Raw genomic sequence first — 19,091 nt, forward strand, 5'->3', positions numbered from 1 at the left:
AAGAGCTGAAAAAAATCCTCCAACTGTGTTGCTGAATTATGTATATCACTGCTGTTCGTGTCCTTGCCTCTGGTTCTCTTACTTGTTATATGTTAAGAGCGAATGGCCTAATTACAGTAACATCCTGCTCTATTTAAAAAAGGAAGTTGCTTCTTAAGAACACAATTGTTTGAATGCAAACCTTTTTAAAAACACTGTTCTTTGAATTCACGCTGTCATATGTGGAAGGCAGCAGCAATATAAACAGCAGCAGCCCAGCGTCGACCGTCATGCTGCGATGTCTTATGATGTCAGAGTTTAGGAAAAGAGTGTAATCATGTGTTTTCACCTCATACTCCTGTTTGAAGCCGTAGCCCTCAGCAGTCTTCATCTGGTTGATATGCTGGAGGAGGTCGGCCACTCGGACAGCAGGGTGGAGTTGCCCCGTGTGGTATGGAGAACCTTTACGTCCACACTGGTGCCTCGGGGAGCCTCCGAGCAGGCTGCTGGCCTCATTCACTGAGCTCCGAGCATCACCTGAACCACACACACAGTTTCAGTGAGAATCTGACACTGAAAAATTCAGCCGTAACTCTTTCGGCTCAAAATCAAAAGGGACTTTACTTGCAAATATTGGCACATAGAGCAACCGGGTCTTTACAACAGGTGTGTAAATTCAAAAGAGCTTTGATAACATGTGAAAAGAGAGTGCGAGTAAACATATTTGTCTGTCTTTCTCTGTGATACAGTCAATATTGAAAAGTAGATAAGAATGAAATGCACTGACAAGAGTCCCATATTTCTGATTTGATCCAATATTTTACTTTACATACACTGCCGTCCGTTTTCTGCAATCTCGTGAGGCACTTAGTTTATCAGCTGCAAATGCGGAACAGTTGAGGGTAACTCTCAGTAAAAAATGTTTTCCATGACGGATGATGGCTATCTTTGAAAATGACTGATGCATTTATGGAGGAAATAAGTGACAACCAGTAAAGATTGCAGAGTGAGGGATGATGTGTGCTGTGCTCTCTCTCTCTCTCTCTCTCTCTCTCTCTCTCACTCTCTCTCTCTCTCTCAGTGTGTGTGTGTGTGTGTATGCCTGCAGTGCATTTGTCTTACTACGTGTTCCACACGTGTGTGCATCCATAAAGGACAGAGCCATCCTTTCATCCTCCTGCAGGGTGCTCTGGTCGGTAAAACTGCGCTCCATGGAGCCCATGTGACTCTTCTCCTGCCGGTACGTAATGGGCGTCTTATTCATGTTCACCTGCTTACTGTTGATGGATTAAAAAGAAAAAAAAAAAAAAAAAAGAGCAATTGATTTGGGAGAAAATAGGGGCAAAAAATATAACTTTATGTTCAGTTCTGGTTATCACTCTAGTAGACTGAAAGGTTAGGGGTTAGGTAAATTGAGAAAAAGGATCGGAAATTACAGATATAGTGCGAAATAAGAAAAGCAATATAAACAGATCATTTTGCTTTATTAATTCTCCCTGTGCGCTTCATGATTGACAGCCAGAGCAAAAGCATGTAGACGGTGGAGCACAGCACGATGAAAAAGCAAAGAGGCGGAGTCACTTACGGATAATAAGAGTAGTAGTCCCTTCTGGCAGAGCGGAGAAGTAGAGGAAGAAAAAAAATCAAGAAAAAGAAGAGATGTAAGATGAAAGCAATGTCAGCTGACGGGAGAATGCATTGATTGGAGTGAAAATGAGAAGCATCCGCTCCTGAGTTGAGCTGTGCAGGCGGCCATATGACACATGCAAGCATACCAAGCAGGTGGTGACAGACCGAACCACAGCGTGGCAGAAAAATGTGTGTTTCTTTCAATCGGATATGTCTCTGTGTTACACCTCAAGGACTGGAACATGTGGCTTCCTGTCACAGTAAATTTAGCAATCAATTCTGTAAGACTGAAATTCACGGTGGCTCAGGAGAGGAACCTGCACTAATGCGCAGTCGTGGTGGTTTTCACTATCAACATTATTCAATATTACCACGGACGCAGTGTCAGCAATTTAAATAATGATTGCTGGAGCTCAGAGTAACTCCCTGTTTGGCGTGTCAAGGTCTTCAGGTTTCAATATGTCTTCTTTAAGTGAGGCAGGTTAAGCCGTATTTGAGACTTTAGCTGGGGGAGGATGATAGCTGCAGCCAAATAACTGCAGAGCCAGAGGTGCAGATGATTTACTGTAGACCTGTGAGATCATTGGCTAATAATCTCTAAAAGCACACCTTTTCCCTCCCAATTACCATCTCATTTAAGGGTCAGGCCTCCGCTTGGTGTGCGTAATTAGGTGGCTAATTGAATTGCATCCGCCTTTAATTAAATACTTCACACTCAGACAGGCTCTGCAGATGAGATTTGTTTGGTCCCTCTGGTGCGCCATAAGGAAAGGAAAACAATGTGCTGCTGACGGTTGGTCCAAGTTCTTCCTTAAAGAAGCTTGACCTTTTTGAAAGTTCAGCAAAGATAAAAAACTGATCACTGAGCTGCTTCCCAAGCAAAACACAAAGCGAAAAACAGCGTGGGAGATGTGGTGTGCTTGTGCATAATGAGGCATGCTTCGTGTAGAACCGCTAACGAGAGGTATTTACCCTTTCTTAATGATGATGATGACAGCACCCAGCAGGAGGATGAGGACCACCAGACTTCCGGCACACACGCCCAGGATCAGTCCCATCTCCTCCGAGTGCTGGGACACTTCCAGAGCCTTGCGGTGATCCTTACAGGCAGCTAGAACAAAAGAAAGCAAACTCGTTTGTTTTGGTATTTTCTGGCATCATTAATAATACAATATGGTGCAAATATCACAGCCATGCCAATGTGTGCACCAATGACCCTGTCACCAGTCCACCTGTGTGAAAAAAGGGATTTCAGAGAAGCTCTGACCCAGTCATATAGCCGTTCTGATTTGGTCTTCATCAAACCCATTCCAAGTCCTTAACCTTGCCCATTTTTTTTTCCTGCTTCAAACACGTCAACTTTCAGGACAAAATGCTCACTTGCTGTCTGCTGTATCCCACCCACTGTGTCAAAGTGCCAAAAGAAATACAAAATCCCTTTTATCTACTTCACTCCATGCGATCAATCCACAAACTTACACACAAGCACATGTACAAAGACGTGTGCAATGAATTCATCACATCAACTGAAGCCATAAACTACAATGACTGTAAATAGCCAGCTGGTACACAATTCAGTTTCTTTCAATTATAATTGTTTGCTTTTAGTGCCTCCATCAATCATCTGTAAAACGCTTTGAGTTCCATTTGTTGCAAAAATAAAATTTGGAAAGATAAATATAGATAAAGATAAAGATTGAATTATTGATTGAATGTTATTAAAAATGCAAGAAAACAAGAGCAGTGGATGAGGAAATTGTGAATGTGCACAGTTTAAAAGGATGCTGCATATTTAGTTCACTTCAACCTGACTGTACTTCTAAACTACTCACAAATGAACCTCAAAATCTTTTGGCCTCCACAAATGTGGACTTCTTTCATGGAAACACAAACTTCTGTCACACATTTTCATGTATTATGTGAAAAGATCCGTAGATCAAATTCAACAGGAGGCCTTTCAAATATTGGGCATCGATGAGACATGTAAATAAAGATCTGATGCTTTGATGAATACTCAAATACAGAAGTTCTGATTGCAAATGTAATGACTGGTTAGAAAAGTGGCTTCTATTTTAAAATACCCAAATTGCTGTGATTTGGTGTAGAAGAAGACAATATTCACATGCGTTGAAACTGATTTGCTAAGTTTCATTAGTTTCACACAAAAGAGGCTCCTGTACTTTGTTCTTCGATCTTTTTCATATATTACAGTTGCACAACGACAAACCGACACCTTGCGATTGCAATTATACATCTTTATGCTGTGATCCATCCACTAAAGCTTTCATTTGCATTTCCAATCAATGATGAATGAACTGCTTTATTTTTCCTCGTCAGAAGTGTCCACCCCAGACACAGTATAATCTCAAGGTGCCCTGGTGTCTGAGGGCTACTGGAAAGGTCGTTATCATAATAGCAGGTTATTCATTTCTCTGGCATGAAGCTTCATACTTATGTAAATGGTGCTGAGCAGCAGGGCTTTCTTTGTCTTGTTCTAGGGGCCTACTGATCCAGTTTTTTTTTTTCCAGTGCATGTCAGCTTGTCCTCCAGGCCTCGACAGCCCTGAAACCAGCCTATCTGAGCCTATTGAAACAGCACAAACTATCTGGAGTATGAGAGAAAGTCAGAGCCAGCCTGGGGATAGAGCTCTATCTTGCAGCCTGCTGGGGAAAAATGGGGCAGGGGAACTGAAATGAGAGGCATGTTTTAACCAAACTATCTGCAGCCACGGGCTCATTCACAACGCTCATCTGAAATTAAGATGAAAGCTTACACTATCAGTTCATTATTTGGCAGGAGTTCTCAACAATGACACGAGTTTGGCATATACAACTACTGAAAGACAGTCAACATATTGATGCAGTAATGAAACAGGTTTTGTCTGAAACTGCTTTGGACATCGCTTTTGTGCTTTCTGTACATACTGTTGTTCCAAAAGTGTGACGTTTCTCTGTGCTGTTTATAGACGGTACTTCTGACAGGTATATTCTAGTTGTCAGCTCTGGTAGGAGAACTTTTATTCAGACAGTGAATCAAAGAATCATTATTTTTTTGGTAGTTTCTACTCACACAAAGAGGACACACTATCATCTAAAAATACCTTTGAGTCTCTGTAACTGAAAATAACAAAAGACTTCAGGGAGGAGCTCCATTCAGAAAAAGAAAAAGAGACGACGACAAAAAACTTTCTCAGTCACATACTGAGCAGTCCTCTACTTTACATTGCGACTTCTTTTTAAATTACATTCAAGAGAGATACAGAGGTACTTTATACTGGAAAGAAATGCAGATGAGGAGGTGAAAAATCAATTTCAGTTTTCTGACATTTTGGACAGATAAGGCGGTTTTGCCACATTTAGCCTTGGAATTTCTATTAAGCCAAACACGAGCATGAAATAGATTTCCACATGAATCCATACACCTGCCAGCTGCCCGATGGTGGAAATTGGCACTTAGAGGAGAAATGGAAGTCTATTGTTGTGTTGAGCCTGCCAGAGGATCCTTAATTAAACTGTCACCTGGAAGTTGAAATGTAATCTCCAGCTTTGTTATCCAAGCCAGAATCATTTGCTTCCACTTTGCTTGTGATGGGCTGTTGATAATAACAGCTTAGCACTCGATGATGCAGAGTCTATGTTAATGGTAGAGGGATCACGGCGACCACAAACAGCTACAAAAAAAAAAACCTCTGACCTGGGGCACCTTGAAATTGAAAATCACACCTTTTTTCTATTGATTTGTATTTCAGGCCTTCTTTTTTTTGAAGATACATCATCCTGCAGAGGTGGTGATGTAATGCTGCGCTCCGTGTGGTATTTCAGCGATTTTATTTGGAAAAAAAAAAATGTTTCTTGTATGTGCTATAATAATTTCAGCGTTGACATCTTGCTCTTTCAAACCTATTTTTATCCTTATTGTTTTAAGCTACCGAACCTCCACTGAGCGTTTCTTCCATTCCTTCTTTGCTCAGTGTCAACGTAAGGAGGCGAGCGGGCGTACAGTCCATTGCTGTAAGAAAGCATAATTAATCAATGCCTAAGCAGGCTGTGCATGGCAGATGGAGTGAGAAGCTGAGCTGAAACGGCTGGCCTTGCCTTTTGGCTTTATGCTTGAGGAGAGCCTCATCTATTTCGTTATTCGCTCACAAAAAGAGGTCTTCGTCACAAAAAGACACCCCGCCAAGTCAATTTACTTCCAAGGCTCCGCTTACTGTTGCGGTGCTATGATAACTATAAATACATGACTTTTATTCACCATGATCTGACAGTGCACCATAGGAGAGGGCCTCTCCTGCCACCAACACTCAGAGTCAATTTCTTTGCCCTTTTCATGTCGCTGTGAATCCAAAAGCTGAGGTATGGAAGACGAGGCGGACGGCTGGGTTTTCTCATACTGATAGGTCAAGGTATCTCCATCTGGAAGTTTTGATCTGGAGAACCCTTCTGGACGGCAGCGGGGTCAAAGCCCTCAGATGTAGCCGTCTGGTGGGCTGCTGACGAGAACAAAGAGACTGCCTTTGATACAGTGCGTCTCTGTGTCTGCCCCCAAACAAACAGGATGAAAGCCTGACCTCTCGTCCCTTTCTGCTTGCTGCCCTTTTTCTCTGAGGCCCTCTACAAAACAACGAGGGCCGACAGGGGAAAAAAAAAAAGTCCACATCCTCACCTTTGAACTTGAGAGAGAGGCTGAACAATGGTGAAAGAGAAGAGTAAAATAAACCATAGCATCTGAGATACATTCCTATTTTCCTTTGTGTCTCACCTAATGAGAGTGCACATGGTATTGCGAGGAGTTCAGGAATGATGTAGGGAAATTTATTCAAGCTCACAATGTTGGCAAGAGGAGAAATATTCATGTAGAATTACCTTTCCGAGCAATGCGGATGCAGTTTATTCTGGATTCCTGAAAGAGAAAGACAACAGATATCAGAGGGGAAAGTGTCACTTTTCATTTTCCATAACAGAGATATGATTAAAATAAGAAAACAAGAGAATCGTGTGAAATGCGAAGCTGAGGCACGCACACACACACACACACACACACACACACACACACACACACACACACACACACACACACACACACACACACACACACACACACACACACATGCTAAAAATACAATTACAATGGGTAAAAATGAGTGAAAGAATAAGAAAACATGATATTTATTCCCCAAATAAATTGTCAAGGAATTCCCCTACTGACGGCTTTTAGCCTCAAATTAGAAATTCAAATTGCTCAACACGATGCTACTCCTCTCCAAAGGAAGAATAATGCATGCCGTAGCAAAGACAAGGATAAGGTACAAGAAAAATGATTTGCTGTAAAAAGACAAATTACCTCGGAGTTCAGGCTTCGACTGACAAAATGTGAGAAAAAAAATCTCAAATCTGGGGGCTGTGGTGAAGTGTGTGAGAAGGAGATTACAGATTCTTGCTGAAGAAGAAAAGATGCGAGTTGAAATGGAGAGCGCATAATTAAGAGGAGGATTTCAAACCAGTGCCCCAATATGAAAAATTATTAATTTTATTCAAATTTCAGCTGATGACGTCTCAGTGTTATGAAAAGGACCTTTGTCAAACAGCACTAATGAGATCCAAGACTGTAATCCAATTCCATCCTGCCATCTTATGGAAGAGATGTTTGATCAAATTAAGATGAACAGTTTTTAATACAGACATCACAGTACAATTTAGCATACTTGCCAATTCAGGAATTTGTAATAAACAGTTCTCTCTTTAATCCAGATATCTTACTTCAATTTAGACCTAAAGGCATTCAAAAAAGTTCCTCACTGGAATGTTGGACCTGAATAAACGAAACTAGAGTGCAGACGAACACTTGACCAATCTGGTAAATGGTTGCCATGTGTAAAACTACAGAGAGATAATAATACATGCAAGGTACAGGAAGAACCTAAGTAATGGACTTGTCGTGGTTTGTTCAGCTGTGGCAATTTTTATTTTTTTCATGTCAGACAGGTAAGCAGGAGCAATAATTATGGGTCATCTTTTGGAGGAAATACCCCCTAACACCCTCTGTCAAATCAGTTCCACCGACAGGTTTCATGCTCCAACCTGTGAAAAACACTACAGTATCGGTTCACGCATACATGACCATGACAGATAATATAATGGTTTCATAAAAGGTCTAAAATGTTTGATTTGCAATGACATAGCTACGGAAGCATGCTATTGAGGCCACTGCAATTATGCATCATTGTTATGCTCTGCACGTCTTCACCATCGAAGTTAAGAATGTCAGATGATGATAATAGCTACAAAACAGCAAAGTACAGCTAAACTGATGGGATATCAGTGTGAGAAGCTGTTTGAATAGCCATGGATTGTGTATAACTGCTTTGCAAAGAAATTGTTCATTAAAGCATTATATGCTGCGGCTGTTTTAAAGTTCTTGGTGTAAAACAGTTTAAATGGACAGTAATATCTGTGTGACAGTCTCTACAGCATGATTGAGTTTATTTCAATATCTACCGATTTTTCCATTCATTTTAATTAAAAATCATTAATCAAATTATTCAAAAGTGCAACCTTTGTTTATTTTGACTGCATGCTTGCAGAAATGCTGACTTGTGACTTCCACTTTCCAGGGACTCATTCAATTACAGGAAACATTTTCTTCTTCAGAAAAAAAAGCTGAATCATCTGAATCTGGCGCCTTTATAATAAAACCATTTGAAATCATTCAAACCTTTAATCATTACAAGCTTTGACAAATTAGGACAAATACATTTACAATTGTTTACTACAGATGATGAACAAAACAAAAAACCCAACAATATTTTGATGGATCGAGGCCCAATCTGTGACCTACACATCTATATCCTTGTGTACCAGCTCAGCACAAAAGTTAATTGGCAAGCTCCACAGTGTGGAAGACATATCGCATGTCTATCCGAGAGGAGCCAGTCACGCGAGAGGGGTCGTTTTGTTGCTGGCAGCGCCAAATCCAAAACACAAATGCCATCATGTGCACTACACACACCCTATAACATAGCGTGTGTGGTGGTGTCGAAGTGGTCGGTTATTAATCTCTGTGGCTCGCAAAAAGTGGCGATAAATGATAAATTACTGATCCACCTTGTGGGTCAAACATGCAGAGTTCCACTATGTTTTAGTCACGGGTTGCACAAAGATAGCAAACGTGAGTCTGCTCCTGTTAGTGGGGATGGACACGGGGGTGGGGTGGAGGGGTGCGTGGTGAGGGGGGGGGGGGGGGGGGGGGGGGGGGGTGTCTAAGACCAGATGTAACAAATAGCACTGCTGTGCCCCGCGATGCTACAGTCAGTACCCGCAGTCTTTCAAGTGCCTCTTTAGATGGATCAATCAAAGCAATTACAGAGACTTGACAGCCACTCTCAAGATAATTAGCATGGACAAATGCCAAATATTATGTGTCCTATATCCTGTTCAAACTCTCCCCACCTCTACAGTAGAGGATTAGGTGCAACGCTTTCCCTCTTGAAAGACAAACTAGAACCTAAACCGACTGAGCCGGATTTAATGAGGTGCACAAGTAAATGACAATTCTGTTTACACTTTATTGAAGAGTTCCGGATATAAATACCTTAAACCGTTGGCAAATACCACAACTCCCTCACCCCTTTAGTGGACAGAAACACCCCCCCCCCCCCCCCCCCCCCCAACTGCTTTATCAAAGTAAATATGGCTTTTTATTTTTACCACCCACCACTCTTTGAGTTCAAGATCAAGTAGATTTTTTTTTCCTTTGTGGAGAAGAGTGGGCATAAGGTAATTATGCTATCTGCTTCTGTTCTCAAAATCCACCACAAAAATATCTCTCAGTACATGCATATGCTGAATGTATTTATGCCTCCATACAAATTCAAATTTCAAATGCTAAAAATCTGTTTTTTGGCAGTATAAGCAAGGTATAACATTTTTTAAAGGTCTGCAGTGCCCATTTGCACATGAAAAATAAGCAGCGAGACAAAAAAGCGGCGCAAAACACTGAGCAAGTTGCTGAAACATTTCTACTTCATGCAGGTGTTGAATGCCAACATACAACTGCTCTGTGGTTGTGCTAGACTGTTGCATGAACAAAGAGTTTCTAAAATGTTAATGTTGTCATTAAAACAGTATCCTCATGTGTAATCTGTTCATTAATCAGGACTTGAATTACAGCTGGTATTATTTTAAAAAAAAAAACATTTTCTGCACAAATCATTTTTCTTCTCATATCACCAAGGCCTTGCTCAAATGTGCATTTTATTGCCTGGTGCTGCACATGTAGGTAAAATGTGACGCAACGAGCTGATAGAAAACACAGTTTATGAATTATGCACAGAAAGGAAAAATAATTTCTTTGCTGTAGCAAAAAGAAGTGTTTCACCACAGCAAAGCTAGTTAATTTACTTATGAAATTCCTGATTTGCAAGTAACATGCATTTGTGGAACTATGTGGGTGAAGCCAATTAAAAATGCACCTTCCTCAATGGCCTTTCTTTGCTGTCGACTCTTCACTAGTGGATATGTGATTGAAGTCTTGGACACTATATGTATTTGCAATTTAAGATTTCCTCTCTGATTAAACAGAACCTTCAGTAGCATGTGGAGGAGCAGTAATCAAACAAGCCCTTCCTCCGCACGCTGGTCAGCTCCTTGGTCACACGCTGCTGTGGGATGGCATCCCATTCTTCAATTATTTGTTGCAATTCAGCCAGTGTGGTTGTTTTGATCACTCTGGCAAGAAGTGTCTTTGGCAACCAACAGCTGTTCTCAATAATGCTGAAATTCAGAGACGGTGTTGGGTGGGGTCGAGGTCAGGAGCACCGGCAGGCTGTTGCCTCCTAAACTGTGGAGGTAGTCTCTGATAAAACCTGCTCTGTGGGGCGATATGGGTTTCCCACTGGCTGCAGAATCTCTCTGCATTGAGAGTGCATACACCTGGTAGTCTGGGGGTATCAGAAGATCAAAACAAGCGTCAGTATCGACAGCTGAGCATTGGCACATTTGGCAAATCTTGAAATCGATGCAACCCACGTATTAAGCTCTGCTGCACCTGCCACAAATACCTTGTACCATTTAAAAGAAAACAAAAAGATTTTCCAAATGTATAGGATTTACTGCCAAGAAACGCTGTCACAAAAACCATTTGAGAAAAGTAAAGAAAAAATCTTGGCAAATTTCCTGTCAGTCTAAAATAAACATAAATGAAAGTACATAAACTTCTTATCCTACACACAACCAAACAACTCCATACTCCAAAGAAAGACTTACATGGTGTCATTTCTGTAACAAATTGCTTGTGAAAATAAATTTGCTCTCTTTTCAATACTTTGCTCCCATGAAAATTAGGTTCTGCCCTTAAAACAGAGGAACTGTTTTAATCCTGCAGCACCAGCAAAGGACTGGTGTCCAGATTTTGATGTCAAAGCAAAAGCAGCGCCATTAGAAAAAAAAAAAGAAAATCAGAACAGTGCCGGTGGCGTGGTTTGGTGCTGTCACCCCTCACTATGGGTCACGATAGCTGGCCCCATGCCAGGCAAAACAAAACCTAATCCCATCCGCCAGTAAAGCCAGGCCTCCCCTATCTAATCCCATTCTTAGCAGCCTAGTTGTGTGAAGTGCACACACTGCACTCCCTCCGTGTGTTTCTCCACTGGGCTGGAAAAAGATGCTACTGGTGGGGATGAGCCACCCAGTGCTCTTTAAAGGACCAAGTAACACACGACTGTGGCAAAAAAAAAAAAAAAAAAGAACCAACAATTGACAGGCCTTAGAAAAAAGAAAAATCCGGCACAACTGAGCCAGCTACCCTGTTCTTATTCCCAGTTGCTGATCACGGAGAGGGCAGTGTTACCCGCAGCCACATTCCTCAGCCACATTGTCACAGTCGCTGAATATTAAAACAGCAGCTTTCTACTTCAGATCAAGTCCACCTGTGCCCAATTATCTTTAAGTAATTGTCTCACCCAGGTAGCTGCTTTCCCTGTAATGGAATTTGGAAAGGTAATGTGGCATCCTCTGGGTACGACTGGAGGTCTTTGTCTGTTCAGCAACGATGAAGTGGAAAGAAATGCAGTGGCGTGGTAAAACACACTGCTTCACAACTAACAAGGTCTACAACCAACATTCACAGAATACTTGCGATGTGGATACAAAAGCTGACAAGTAAAAGCTTTAGGTTAGGCTCTGCGTTATTTCGATCAACGATCACCCGCTTTTTCTTACATGAGGACCAGAGAAGAAAAGTATAAGAGAGAAAATTTAAAAAAAACCCAAATGAAGTCAAGTTGATGGTTCACTCTGAATAATTCCCACTAATCACAGCTTTGCTTGCTGCAAGTAATGCATGCAATTCCTGTTTCAGAAACGCTTTGTTTGCAAAGAATCAAAGTGGTGGCAAATAAACATTCGCCATTTTCAAGTAGCAGCTCAGCTTGTTTCCACCCAACACCCTCTTTCACTGCTTAAATACTCTTTCAAGGAGTCTGTGCCCAGACAATGCCAACTGTCCTCCAGCCTCATGCACAGCGTTAGTGCGGTAAACAGACACACTCATTAACACCTCTCATCACTGAGTCTGAACACCGAGTCTCACAGCTGCGCAATGTGTGTGTGGAATTATATTTGTGCCACGATCCTTAGCGTGCGGCGTGAAAGTTTAAGCACAAAAAAAACAAAACTTAATATAGGATATTTGTATCTTCACCAGCAAAAGTTGGGCAAAGGATGTTTTTGGCTGTGTGTATTTATTTATGTATTGGTCAGTATGAATTTGACCAACTTGCGAAATCAATTGACGCAAATTGCATGAAACAAATGTATGTTCATAATAACGGCTTTAATCCGATTGATGTCAATCCAACACCAAAATATTCAGTTTGCAATTTACTATCCTCTGATATGCCACATGAAACACTGATGTCATTACCCTTGTTAGCGGTCAAAAGTCAGTGGGGTCATGTGGAAATTGGAAAATGTGTGCACATCAGTGTCAAGCAGTGATAACATGAAGCAGTTCAAACAGCCATGACAAATGATGGAAGGAGCGGAGTGGTGGATCAAATAACCTTGTAATCCATTGGTATCCATGGCGACAAATGTGGCATTGGCGAGGGTATGCGCTCTACCGAGTGCCCGTTGTAGTTGTGTATGCGAATATCCACATGCATGCACAATCATAGCGTTTTTCACTGCATTTTGTTATCTGCTGTCCCCCAGATCTCCGCTCGTTGCATTCACGATGTCTTTCTCGCTCTCACTCAACATCTACGCCCTGTATGCGCTCCACTTTGCGCTTCACGCTTGTTCAACTTGGCACAGCGCTACACATGTGCCAAAAGAAGTGCCAATGACAGGCTTGCACAGGATCATTCTGATTGGCTGATTCTATCCAATCAGGTCGCTCTTTCGGCTATCACTTGAAAACACTGTTAATACTGGATTACAATATATCATTGAAAATGTGTCATCATTTTTGGAGTGGAGAATAAACTTTTGTATGCTCAGATTGTTTTCTGCTCACGTTTTCAAAAGTTCACACTGTGTGCACTGAGGATTATGGCAATAATATCATTTCATGGATGTGGTGTGTTGCTGCACAGCCTGTGGGATTTGCTTTTACAATCACTTACCCCTCTAAAGTTGCTCATAGCCTGGAAGTAGACAAGGTAGCTCTTGCGGGGGTCCAAGGGGCTGTTCCAGTAGCCGTTGTAAGTGTGATTGTCACCCACAGTAAAGGGACTGGCCTCTGGCAGACTGCTCGGTGGCAGCTCAGCGGTGTAGTAGTGTGGCGTGCCTCTGGCCTGGGCCTCGCCGTGAGACATCGGCAACGGAAAACACTCTTGAAGTCCCAACTCCCGTTTCACCTTCTTCACCAATTCCTCCTCAACCACTACCTGGTATGTGCTACACACAGCGAGAAGGCACACCTTTAATGAGCTGTGCTTGGCACGAAAAAAAAAAAATTGTATATAATATGTACGTTTGAGGCGATAGTCCCACCTGACAGGCGCTCCTCTGCCTTGTGCCGGGCGCAGAAGGACGGTAATTGTGCTCTCCGTTTCGCTCAGGGGGGACGGCATGTCTCCATAATCAAAAGTAGGAGCTATGAAAACAGAAAAACACATCAAAGTTAACAGGTTGCGCACGCACGCACGCACGCACGCACGCACGCACGCACGCACGCACGCACGCACGCACGCACGCACGCACACACACACACACACACACACACACACACACACACACACACACACACACACACACACACACACACACACACACACACACACACACACACACACACACACACACACACACACACACACACACAGTCTCTGCATTTCACTTTTTCAACATAAATCGTATCATGAGCATAAACATGTTAAGGCCTGAAAATTAATGCAGATGGTTTAATTTTAGCAAAGAGCCATTCGTTTCTCAAAGAACCGTCCAGATACACCTCATAGCCCATATTGTCATATTTTCTACACTCTTTGATTTTCCCTTCCAGTTGTCTTGGATGTAAGTCCAATTAAAAGTCACGGGAGTGAGGCTAAATGGAATGGGTTCCTCATTTGAAAGGATTTGGCTAAAGTCGTGCTCCTCCCTGGAGATGTGGCGGCACATTTCTCTTCAGTATCAGCAGTCAATTAGTGAGGGGAAAGAAGAGCAAACTATTCATGAGGAATCGATAATTATCATATTAAAAAGCGGTTTGCTAATACTGCAGAAGAACGGAGCAGACAGCAATTACAGTGAGGCATTAAGGAAAACCGGGAGAGCATTTGTTGACATTCAGTGGAGCTAAAAGCAGGTTTGATGCCTGCTGCCAGCCCGGGTCCGTCTGAATGAAGGTTGTAAATCTGCTTTGGCGGTGCACATGTCTGAATGTGCATGTGCTCGTGAAGGAGGGGATGTGTGTAGTAAGACACTCTGCGGTGGGTGTTGCTTAAAGATGCTGACAGTAGTAGCTGTTGAAGGTGTTCAGTGTTTGCTAGCTGTCAGTGCAGATTTGAGAGACACTGAGTGTAAGTGAACGTTCTGCACCGTGGGCCAGTGGAGGAGGTTGAGGATGATCTGCAAAGACTTTTGGACTCTATCTGTGGTCTGGCTTTGTGCCAGAGCTCCGTCTGACACACAGCCAGTGAGCTGTGATTGTGCTCCAAATCTATAATTAAACAAACCGGACCCCTATGTAAAGAGACCGGGGCAGAGGAGGGGACAGAGAGCAAACATGTAAGCGAGGCAGGCTGGGAGTGGCCATGTTGCATATTCCTAAGAGGTGCTGTACTATTCCCAAACAAGCGCAAATGCATCATTAAAAGAAAATAGAAACACACAGGCTAGATTTCTATCACCAGTAATAAGCTCTGAGACTCTCAGAAATGACATCCTGTTCCCAAGAATGCACGGCATCTTTCTTTATACATAAATCACAGCAGTGTCCCCCTCTGTGGAGTTCCTCAGCATACTACCAGTTAATTTATGTCATGAGGAGGGCGGGATGACAGTCTGGGGATGCAGTAAAAACGAGCTCTCGCACTTTGGGAGCAGTAGTTTTGTCTCAGAGCAAGAAGAAGTTACCGAGGCCAAAAACTGAGATGCTCTCCTAATTCCTAATTTTCGATCACCGCAGGTAAAATCACAGTGTCGTGAATGCATATTCCATGAGTGGCAGGCAGAAATAGCACAGTGAGCAGCCTCCGCATGGGATGACTATTTGACAAATTTAAATCAGCCTTTCACACTCCTGCATGACCTGAGATGCTCCGGTGGCGCTGCCTTGTACCTGAGATGTTAGTGGTGATTTCGGTCAGGGCCGTCTGACCGAAGCCTTTGGCCGTGCGTGCTCGCACTGAGATCAGATAGGTTGTTCCGGGGTGGAGGTTGGAGAACATGTGGTAGGTCTCGTTCTTCAGCTTCGACACGGTTCTTCTTGGTCCCGGGACGTTAATGCCCGGGTCAGATGACTCAATACTCTGGTAACTGATCTGTTGTTATGGAGAAAAATGGAGAAAACACAAGAATGATTTTTAGGCAAGTATCACCTAAATCACAACCTTAACATTGATCACCAAAGGCAATTAACTCTATGATGAATAGTAATTAAAAGCTTTGAGTGATGTGATTTGAATGACTCAGAACTAAACCAAAGGACCGTTGTTCACTTGTGTTGCTGATGAATAGGTCTTGATTAGCTTTACATTTTAAAGACAATGGTATGCTTAGCAACTTTGAGTATTCTAAGTGGTAAATTATTTTCCAACTAAGTAGGGCATTGTGAAAGCCACAGATGGAGTGCACAACAAAGCAAAATAAAGTAGATTCAAGTGTTTATTATAAGTTTATTAACAGCCACCAATTGCAGCACACAAGTACTCTTTAAAAGTGAAATATCTTTTAAAGTTATATTTTTCTTAACAAGGGGATTTTCTCCTCCTGTACCTCACCAGGGTTTCCACTCGTGCTCTGAAACGCAACTGATAGGACCTCATTGCAATCAGACCAGTGTGCATATTCGGATATACTGTACATTAGGGCTGACTCTGACCCAATTAATTAAAGGAATGAACACACACATTGAGTATCTACTCAATATGCACATGCAAACACACACATACTGAAGATGACACTCAAGCCAAACCAAAGGCTTCAATGATTATCATAAGAAGAGCTTAATGCCTGCTCATGCCTCCTTAGACTGAAGATAGAATTATGAGCTATCCAGTGACTACACACAGACAGACCACTGCATTTCCACTACAAAAGTGGACATAAAAGATGCCAGACATCACACAGAGCAACGAAGAGGGCTTGCAGGACAGCAGCACGGTCGATAGGCTCGGGGAGAGTGGTCAATGGTTTAATCTGAGAGAAATGAAGAGGATTTCTTCAGCTCTGTATAAAGCTTTTTCTGTCAGTTGAGGGAGATCAACACAGTACAGAGTAAAAAATCCTGTGCAGCCACCACTTTATATGTCAAACCAGAAATCCCATTTAATAATATCCTTGAGGCGACATTGCATGAGAGGCCAAGAAATGAAGACTTAAGGATAGGTAGTCAAGCCTACAGAAGGCTTACCATAGAGAGTGTGTATGCAGTAAATAAAAAATCATTATGCAGATAAATGGAAGCCCTACAGCACGATAAATGTGTGTGGGTTATTGATTAATGATGCCAGGCTCTATTTTAATGGCATAAGACCAATGTTAAGCCCAAGCAGTGTGCACAAGGTCAGCCAGAGCCTATGAAACCATCGTTGCTATTTTTGCAACTGCAGACATTGTGAACCACGAGCTAAAGAGCTGGCAGAAAAAATAAAACTGCAGCAGAGTAGTTTAGTGATTAAGAACACGCTGTATCTGCTCTGTGCCAGTCAAAACCGGAAAAAGGCTCACAATATAAAAAGGGTAGTTCTTGTTATTTTTTTTAGGTTCAGGGTACAAAATTACCATAACATCCGGAACATTTGAGTCTGGGGAAGTACTTAAATTATTTCCTGTTGCTGCAGAGTGCCGTGTACCTGTAAAAATGTCTGTTACAACATGGAATTGTACATGCAAATATGTTGTTCGAGTATCAGAAGGATTAACCTTAGCCAGATGGGAAAACATATCATTTTTATTGTGACATACTTTATGACTACTGTCATGGTCATAAGTTCTGTGCATTTTACCCAACATATCGACATTGGACAATATATCCAAGGAGCAGTGGGCTCCCGCAGTGCAGTCACTGCTCCAGGACCCGCAGTCATGATCTGTCAGCAGTGGGATTTAAGGCTGAGAACTTCCGAACACAAGCTCACTTTCCTAATCTTTAGGCCACACCTGCACCCATGAAGGGTTGACAAAAAGTACACCAGGTGCATATACAACACACAGGTCCTTGAAGGCCTCAGCGATACCAGTCATTCTGACCACCACAAATGTAAACAAGAATGAAGCGCACCAAGGAGACTCAAGTTTCTGAGGGGACGTAAATATTGTGACAAAATGGGACACTCCGCAGTTGTTGTGTTTTCATCTCCATACATAACAGCACAGGTTGTGTATTTTGATGGTATTAAGCTGCATTAGTGCTTTGCCACCTCTCTCAGTAACCTTATAATTAATGGAGAGCCCATTCCCCCCTCTGGAGGCCACGGAGCTCGAGTCTCCACGGGGAGATTTGCTGAGACTGTGAATGTGAAGCATCTGGATTTTCAGGTGAGTGGCCACTCTTCATTTCTCTGCCAGAATCATTTTGCTGTCTGCTTACAGCTTTAATTTATTTGAAGAAAATTACTCTTGTCTACTGCCATGTTGCATCACTTGCTATGCCATAATTACTCTTCTTCATTTTTTTTTCCTTCAGATGTCGCTTCACATTCATGAATGCTGTATATATACTCATAAATCACCATCTATAGATAAGTTATAAATGTTTGCTCCACCACACATTGAAATATCTATTTATAATATAGTGTTGATTGATAATTGATGACTGTGCATTCTCTTTTCGTGAAATAATTAATTTATGTTGTCTTCATTTCCTGCAAGGACCTATATGCTGGGACCAATTCCACAAGTACATAACATACATATACAGTATATAATTCTGAACATAATGAAAGTGACAATTATCTTTCATTTCAGACTTGATGAGGTGTTTTATCTGTGACATATAAGCTATATTAACGATTGAAGAGCCGTAACTGAGTATTTCTCATCCGATGAAAACTAACTGCCTTCTGAGTTTCCATAGCCTTCAGTTATTCCTGCTGAGGTGACTTACTTGTCCGGCTGCCGAAGCAAACTTTAATTCCACTTGTAATTGTTTGCCTGTAGATCCTGCCTTTTTCTGTCATTACACATTCTGTGGAGTCCTCGCTTTGGATGACCGCCAGAGTTCACTGTCATCCTAAATCTCGCAAGGGGAATTTGTCAGAGCGACTGCAGGGTGTCGGGCATCATACGTCAGTGAGATTACAGGTAAAGTTAAAAGAAAGTTCAAAAGCGTACATCCACTGTGAACTGTGCAGCAGCAAGTCCTTGATGCTACAATATCATTTTCAGCCCTTATTGGATTCAGAGAAGTCTGCACTCCAGCAGAATGAATAGTAACCCAATACTTTGGTTTGTATTCATTCTAAAATAATGTATTATGCTAATCATGAACTATATAATATTATCATTTTCTCATTTTCTATTACCGCAATATATAAAGGAAGAAATGATTTTAAAAATGAGTTCATGGTTTTACCTCATATTGGGTAATAAGGCCGTTGGGCTCAACAGGCTCCTCCCACTTCAGGAAGATCATGTCATCCAGCGGGGTGAAGGTGAGCGACTCTGGGGCGATGCCTCCGGGAACTAGAAGAAATTATCGAAACAAACATTTGTCAGGGAAATTGAAGCACTGATCCCATAATGAGCCTCTGGTGTCAATAGCACAGAAGTGAATGTCACAGCGACCCAGAACAACACACACACACACACACGCGCAC

At 42.1% G+C, this 19,091-nt stretch overlaps 1 protein-coding gene across 2 annotated transcripts in view; it reads right to left on the reverse strand.

The window, feature by feature from the left end:
- Positions 1 to 19,091, reverse strand: part of ptprub (protein tyrosine phosphatase receptor type Ub) — a 177,188-nt gene that overhangs the window by 37,653 nt on the left and 120,444 nt on the right. Inside the window, exons 9-17 of one of the 2 annotated variants that reach the window (XM_080501173.1) lie at positions 18,848 to 18,957; positions 15,392 to 15,593; positions 13,603 to 13,705; positions 13,233 to 13,506; positions 6,475 to 6,511; positions 2,581 to 2,719; positions 1,565 to 1,588; positions 1,102 to 1,256; positions 329 to 516 (exon numbers count right to left, since the gene is read on the reverse strand). In XM_080501173.1, coding sequence (XP_080357299.1) covers positions 329 to 516; positions 1,102 to 1,256; positions 1,565 to 1,588; positions 2,581 to 2,719; positions 6,475 to 6,511; positions 13,233 to 13,506; positions 13,603 to 13,705; positions 15,392 to 15,593; positions 18,848 to 18,957 — 1,232 coding nt within the window. The remainder of the gene's footprint in view (positions 1 to 328; positions 517 to 1,101; positions 1,257 to 1,564; positions 1,589 to 2,580; positions 2,720 to 6,474; positions 6,512 to 13,232; positions 13,507 to 13,602; positions 13,706 to 15,391; positions 15,594 to 18,847; positions 18,958 to 19,091) is intronic. The other variant, XM_080501174.1, reaches the window with a different exon arrangement.

This window comes from Blennius ocellaris (assembly GCF_963422515.1).
Source record: "Blennius ocellaris genome assembly, chromosome: 8".
NCBI classification, from domain to species: Eukaryota; Metazoa; Chordata; class Actinopteri; order Blenniiformes; family Blenniidae; genus Blennius; species Blennius ocellaris.